Source organism: Oryzias melastigma, linkage group LG9 (genome assembly GCF_002922805.2).
Source record: "Oryzias melastigma strain HK-1 linkage group LG9, ASM292280v2, whole genome shotgun sequence".
NCBI classification, from domain to species: domain Eukaryota; kingdom Metazoa; phylum Chordata; class Actinopteri; order Beloniformes; family Adrianichthyidae; genus Oryzias; species Oryzias melastigma.
The window spans coordinates 18,833,439-18,840,612 of record NC_050520.1 but is presented as its reverse complement, the minus strand read 5'-3'; the positions used below and the strand labels follow the sequence as shown (position 1 = coordinate 18,840,612).

Genomic DNA, 7,174 nt, shown 5'->3' with positions numbered 1-7,174 from the left:
ACTGGGACTGTGAACCGCTTTGGGCCTTCGAGGAAGGTAATAAAGCCTCATTCATGCCATTGATTTAAAACATTAGGTCATTGTTTGTTTTTGTTGGTGCATCTTTGTTTTTACTTTGTATTAATGATGTAATTCATATAAAATGTTGAAAAAAACATCTAAATCCACCGTTTGGCCAGTTTAAGACAAACTGAATTGTACTTTTTCTACATTCAAAGTTCTCCTCAGAGCTTTATGTAGGTGAAAGATTAGGTCTGAGTTCTTTAATTGTCATATTTTAAAGTGCTTTATCTTTTATTTGTAAAATTCTGAGTATTGAATTTAAAGCTACAAACAGAATTTTCCAGATATAATCTAAAAATGTGTAATGTTTTTATTGCAAAGCACATATCTCTAAGTCTTTAAAAGTGAATGACTCATTGACTTTGCAGCAGAAACAGTCAGATGAGATTGAGTTGATCTCTGCTGCTTGAATCTTTCCAGCTACATCTGGAGACACCTTGACATCGGATATGTTCAGGGGATGTGTGACCTCCTGGCTCCACTTCTGGTCATTTTGGATGACGGTGAGACACCTCCTATTCTTTCATTTGTTGCTGAAACAACAGCGTTGATGTTGTCTGATTCATTTCTCTTCTCATGGTTTCACTTTACTCCAGAGGCCATGGCTTTCAGCTGCTTCACTGAACTCATGAAGAGGATGAATCAAAACTTTCCTCATGGAGGAGCTATGGATACACACTTTGCAAACATGCGCTCACTGATTCAGGTGACAACACATTTTTGTTTACGTCTATTTATTTTGCACCAAAACATGATTATTATTTTTTTTTCTTTAATTGGGTGTAGATTCTGGACTCTGAGCTGTTTGAGCTGATGCACCAGAATGGCGACTACACCCACTTCTACTTCTGCTACCGGTGGTTTCTACTCGACTTCAAACGAGGTAAAGAGATGATGGAGAGTCGGGATTAGGAAAAGATTAGGAGTTTTGAAATGTCATCAAATCCAGGAATCATTTTGTAAAGCAAATCTCTGTTAGAATTGAAGGACACAATATCTTTTTGTCTTTGTGAGGCCCTCCCTATTTGTTTCAGTTTTCTTTCGTCAGTGTATCTGCTTTGTCTCTCCTGCAGACATCTGCTTCCTCTCTTATCTCTCTTTTGTAATACCACTGCAGCTCACTCCCCTTCCTCCAAAACTCATAAATACTGATAATTGAATGAGGAACAAACCTGAGAACAAATCACTGTAGTGTTTGAGTGGGTGAGATCAAGAATGCTCCAACTATGAATAAAAAAGCAAAAATCCTCACTCAATAATTTTACTTTGAAGACCCACTCCAATAAAAATCATGTTTTTTAATTACATTTCTAAGTATTTCTTCATTCAAATCAAGAATACAATTGAGATGCATCTATTTGCAGACAAATAGATCCATTAAAATATTCATTTTCCTCATCTAAGCTGCCATCTGGCTCTAAACTGAACGGCCGCATAGCTCTAATATTGCTGGCTTTTTTTATTGAACGCAATATTACAATAGAAAAAATACATAGTTGAAGTGTGACTTAAAAATTATTTATTTGCAAAAACTATTTAATGTATGTTATGAATTTTAGGAAAGTAAGTTAGAAAAGGGGTGAAACTTACAATTATTAGAATATTTAGTTAAAAAAAATCACAACTATCAAGTCTGCAGATCAGCTAAACATTATTCTTCATCTGTTTGATGTGATTTTTATATATGTTATGGACAATTATTGAAAAATGTGCAAAGTAACAGAGAGAGTGGAACGCAACATTAAATAGTATTAAATCATTCAAGCTTTTGTGGAAAGGGACCACCTGAAGACTAAAAACATATAAGTGGATCTCGAGTGGATAAATGCAAAAATAAAAATGTCAGATGAAGTGTACAATACATTTTCAGTGTGTGTGTGTTTATTTCAGAGCTAGTATATGACGATGTGTTTGCTGTGTGGGAAACCATCTGGGCCGCCAAGTACGTGTCCTCCGGTCACTTTGTGCTCTTCATTGCCCTGGCGCTGGTGGAGATGTACAGAGACATCATCCTGGAGAACAACATGGACTTCACTGACATCATCAAGTTCTTCAATGGTAAAACGGACAGTGAGCCTATTCATGTAGATGTAGAAGACATGAGGTTTTCCACAAAAAGGAAGAAAGAAACAGCTAGATTTTCACAATAAAACACTGTACAGGCTCTGCATGAGCTTGGATAAAGCCCTCAATCAAACAAGTCTCCTTCCATCCTGCACAAGTTAAAGATAGAGTCACAGGTCAGGTTTGCCCCTGTTCTCTGTTTTTTAGACAAGTTTTAGACTTTTTCACCTCGAATAACAAATTCATTCACAACATTTTGGCATTCACTCCCTGATAAAGTCATTTGCAACAAAGCAGTTTTGATTCTGACAGTCAGAAATGGTAGTGGGAGTTTCATAATTAGTAACATAGTGTGAACTGGCTGTTTTTAAAAAAAGAAAAATCACTCTGTGTTTGTGAATAAATAACTTTTTTTTAAATAACTCCCGCATCATGAAATAAATGTCAGATTAAAGCACTATTTTCTTTGGAGTGGGTTTTTAATGGGGTTGAATGGAAATACTGGCTTTGCAGAATTTTTTTCAGGGAAACTTTCCTTTATTTTTCTCTTTCAGAAATGGCAGAGCACCACAACATCAAGAAGATTCTAACCCTGGCCAGAGATCTGGTGTGCAAAGTTCAGATACTGATAGAGAACAAGTGATTTCCTCTTTTCCTTCCAAGTGAACAGCTGTAGCAGCACAAGAGTACATCACACAAGCACGCACATACAGTATCCGACACCAACTCCTTACAATCACCGTTTGCTGCTATGAGCCTTATCAACTGGATCCTCTGAAGTATCTGTTTTGCCTCTATGAAAATATGCTTAAATTTGTTTTGTGTGCAAGTGATAGCAGATGAAACAGTAAAGCCCTGTTGTAGACATTCCTGAAATGTAAATCTGAAGAGTGCACTTAATATTTTGAGGAAAAACAAGTTGTAGTTGCACATTACAAGCCAAAACATAAACGCTATATTCAACCAGAGACTATATTTATTAGAGATGCATTATTAAAGTTTATATTGCAATTATTTTAGAGCTACAAAAATATATCAGTAAGTCAACTTCCTCTTCCTGAAAAGGCCAGAATGTCAGATTTTAATGTATTTCATGTTCAACACTCCAAATTTTGAATGGTTTCCTCAGACTAATTCAGAAGACTATCTGAAATGTTACTTAAACTTTAATTTACGTTTTGCTCTCAGTCATAGCTCGGAGTACTTAAGCTTCCAACTAAAAATGTTGTTTTATTTGATATCCAACAGTGTTTTTCTTGAGCTGCCTTGTTTGCAAGATACTGTGCGATTCTATGTGTGACGCGTGTACTGTGCAAGACTTGCTGTGTCTTTTCAGAAAACAAAGTTTAAAACTAGTATTGCTAAACAATGTTTAACTCTGTTAAATCATAGCCGAAAATCTGAGTGGCTTTTGGTCGTCTGTTCAAAGATTTATACTGAAAACAAGCCTCATTTAGTCATTTCTAGTGAGTTATTTTGAATTATCCAGTGAACTTCTGTATATTTTGTAAATTGTGCAGTTTATTTAAATTCAAAGTCTTGGATTTTGTCATACATTTTTTGTTTCAATATCAGTATATATTTATGATGATTAAATAAATTATATATGAAACAAATCAGTTGCAATGGTAACATTTAGTGAAAATTACTAACTGAAGGCTATTGTTTTCCTAGGTAGAAGTAAGTCGTCATTTGAGCTGAAAAATAGAAAACAACATTTTCAGTATGATGCATTTTAATAAAATTAAAATGCAAAAATTTGGAGTCAAGTTTTAACCCTCTGTCTTGCCTGCCAGTCATTACTAGAAACCTTTAGTTGAGTGCTTATTTGTTTTTCAGGAATGTAGTAAGGCTATTTGCAATGTATGTTTTTGCAAATGTATTTCTTCATTGTTTCTGCCAAAATATGCATTTCTTTTTTTTTTCATTCATTTATTTTTCTTCAAATGCTGCTTTGTTTGTAAAGCTTATATTAAAACTTTGTGTCCAGTTCCTGTAAAACAATAAAATTATATACTGGTAAATAAAACATATATAATTTGCTATTGTTTTATTTGCTTAAAAAAGAATACATTTCAGGAAACTCCTAAATTTTATGAATACCGTAAGATTATGCCTGATACAAATACTTTGAGTTCTTAAGGGTTTATTTTTTTCTTCCTTTTTAGATAACTGTAGTGTTTTCAAGTGTTTAAGAAAAGCTAAACATTATTAAATCCATACTGTTTTAAACACAGAATCCTAAAGAAAATCAAAAGGTACGCCCGAACAGGGACTTGAACCCTGGACCCTCAGATTAAAAGTCTGATGCTCTACCGACTGAGCTATCCGGGCGCTCTGAGTGAACGGGTGTGGTATGTGAGACAAATTGGTAAACATGGCCACAGTAATGCTGAGGAAATATTTGTTTAGAAATTTCGTTTTTAGTTTTTTTGATCACACATAAGTTATTTTAAAATAAATTAATAAGAAGCGTCAGCGCTCTGAGCGATTTTAACAAAACCAATTTGAAGAAAAAAAGAAGTAAAAGGTGGCCCCGCCTCTTCCTCCTCGTGCAAGTCTTTAGCTAGCCGAAGGTCTCTAGCTAGCTTGATCTCTGAAGTGACATTTATTTTTAAAATGCTATTTTTCCTTTATAATTTTGGACGTCATTAGCTTGCTATATGCGCAAAGGATGTCATCGTTTTCCTTGGCTGCTTCCCGTAGAGGCTACTCCTATTTTGTGCTGCTAAAAAAGAGGTGTCCTTCATTTAAACCTCTACTAAGGAATCTGCACTTTAATGGAAAGTTCAGGAAAGATCCCATCTTAAATCTAACCCGGTTCTTGTGCTCGAAATCACTCAATCCAAAGGTAAGCGTGAAAAATCATTGTTTATATATGTAAACCGTAGTAAGCTAGCAGCTAGCCGTTTTGTTTGTTGTGCCTCCTTTTGTAGATTTTTTAGGGAGACAAAATACAAAAAACACAGAAAATATATAACAAGAACAATGCGAGTGTTTGTTTATAAATATGAAGGAAGTGTATGTCTATGTTATGAAGCAAGTTTTATAAAGGTGTGTTAATGTTATAATTGCAAAAGAGAAGAAAACTGAAACTACACACACTTGATAAAACTGATTAAGAAAACTATTCAGTTTTCTTTAAATACTATTTGATCTAGATTATTTCAAAACCACTCTTAATTTAAAGTAAAATCTAGAAAATTCAAGTCTCCTTTTTCATCTGAATTTATTACTGCAGATTTTGTCATTAGTAATTTAAATTTTCCAGATGAAATTTAATATCTGCTTCTCTTTTGTAGATTCCAAAGGAGCCAACGTGGGAGCCAGTATCAGAAGACCAGCTTCCTCCGGTAAAACCTCTTGTACTATAAATATACTATATATACTATATACTATATATACTATATATATATATATTTACAAACCAGCTTCTCAGTTATTGTTTAAGTTCTGGAAATTCATTTTATTTATTTATTAGATTTAATTTGACTAAATTAAGATCATTTGTAAGATGTAAAATTAAAGGGCTGGTGCAAGGAAGTTGTCTGACTCTTTTTCTACATGGATTGTCCAGCCGACCCAAATCCCTCCAGAACTGGTGGACAAGCTGGAGCGACTGGCTCTGGTGGATTTCCGCACCAAACAAGGACTGGAGTGTTTGGAAAAAGCCATTCGGTTTGCAGACCAGCTTCATGTTGTTGACACCACAGGGATTGAGCCAATGGATTCAGTTTTGGAGGACAGGTACAAACCACACGGATCACTTTTAAGTCATTTTACAATATAAATATGACATTATTGTTTTATATTGCGTACAGGGCCTTATTCCTGAGGGAAGACACGGCGACGGATGGTGGCTGTGCGGAGGAGCTGCTTCAGCTTGCAAATAAAACAGTTGAAGAATATTTTGTTGCACCACCAGGTAAACAAGACAAACAAACTGATAATTGGTAAAGATTAAGATGTCTATTTGTTAATTTGGCTAAATTAAATGTGCACCTCTGTGATTTCACTAGATCATCACTTTTTTTTCTTCTTTCTATCACAGGAAACATTCCTTTGCCTAAAAAAGAAGAGCGGTCTTCCATGCTTAAACACTCAGAGCTATGATGGATGTGTCTGTATTTACATTTTTGTTTTTGATGTAATGGGTGTGTTTGTTAAGAGTTTCGCTTCAGGTTGTTTTCTGAAGGTTGGGTGTAGTCGCAGTCAAAAGTCCTACTGCTGATAATCTGTAAGAGTTTGTTCAATGTCCAGTAGGTGTCATCTGTCATCAGCAGAACAGAAAATGATTACTTTCAGTTTCGATTTATGCTTGTGTTTTGGTTTCAGTAAAAATATAAAAAAACTGGAATCTGAACTGTATTTATTTTTCAAAAAGAAAAACTTCTTAATACATTTCTCTATGTAAAATTATGTTTGTATTCTATCTCTGTTAGTACTTTCAAATCAAACTGTTTTAGAAGAATTTCAAAATTAAAGCATATGAAAAGTACAATTAGGTGTGAGAACTTTATTCTGGTTACTTCTTGCATTTGATTTTTATTAAAAATGTCTCAGTGGGTAAAACATTTTTTAAAACAATAGTTTTTCAGCTGTACTTTTTGGCTAAAAAACTACAACTTTTCAAAAATATGAACAACTCTTTTGGACTGACTTTGTTTTTTGTTTTGATCCCTGAATAAATAAATAATGTTATATTGCCTCCAGTCTTTTTTTTTCCACCTGTTAGGATGAGTCAATCAAATATCAATTTATCTTATTTTGAAGTGATTTTATGATGCTATATAGGTGATTCGATTAACAACTTGCCTCAAACAGATTGATCTGGAAAATAAATTGATTCATGACTTAAGTCATGCAAACCTCTACTGTATATTAAGATCATTTACACAGCAGCTTTTATGTTGATATTTTAATTAAAAATATTTTAATTTAGAGGCTATGAAACATTTCACTGTTAGAAAATACTCTGAATATGTTTTACAAAAAAGTTTATTTAAACGTCCAATTCTTGGAACTTAGTTCATTCAGTCTATATAAG

General features: G+C 34.0%; 2 protein-coding genes and 1 non-coding gene across 3 annotated transcripts in view; 2 read left to right on the top strand and 1 right to left on the bottom strand.

Annotated features, from left to right (window-relative positions):
* The window catches only part of sgsm1a (small G protein signaling modulator 1a), a 27,941-nt gene extending 23,781 nt beyond the window's left edge, over positions 1-4,160 (top strand). The window contains exons 21-25 of the mRNA XM_024274815.2: positions 484-566; positions 660-769; positions 850-946; positions 1,954-2,121; positions 2,682-4,160. Of these exons, the coding sequence (XP_024130583.1) occupies positions 484-566; positions 660-769; positions 850-946; positions 1,954-2,121; positions 2,682-2,770 (547 nt within the window). The 3' untranslated portion in view covers positions 2,771-4,160. The remainder of the gene's footprint in view (positions 1-483; positions 567-659; positions 770-849; positions 947-1,953; positions 2,122-2,681) is intronic.
* Positions 4,161-4,388: 228 nt separating this feature from the next.
* Positions 4,389-4,461, bottom strand: trnak-uuu. Its single transcript has one exon. It is a non-coding gene; the product is annotated as a tRNA-Lys (tRNA).
* A 207-nt stretch (positions 4,462-4,668) lies between these two features.
* On the top strand, positions 4,669-6,622 carry gatc (glutamyl-tRNA amidotransferase subunit C). Its single transcript, XM_024274816.2, has 5 exons — positions 4,669-4,978; positions 5,430-5,480; positions 5,705-5,874; positions 5,949-6,052; positions 6,179-6,622. The coding sequence occupies exons 1-5, from the start codon at positions 4,802-4,804 to the stop codon at positions 6,238-6,240; spliced, it is 564 nt and encodes a 187-aa protein (XP_024130584.1). The 5' UTR covers positions 4,669-4,801; the 3' UTR covers positions 6,241-6,622.
* Positions 6,623-7,174: the final 552 nt, after the last annotated feature.

Coding starts and splice junctions, on each gene's coding strand:
- gatc (XM_024274816.2), top strand. CDS start 4,802: ATGTCATCGTTTTCCTTGGCTGCTTCCCGTAGAGGCTACTCCTATTTT. Junction 5,481..5,704: donor CAGAAGACCAGCTTCCTCCG/GTAAAACCTCTT, acceptor TGGATTGTCCAG/CCGACCCAAATCCCTCCAGA. Junction 5,875..5,948: donor GATTCAGTTTTGGAGGACAG/GTACAAACCACA, acceptor TATTGCGTACAG/GGCCTTATTCCTGAGGGAAG.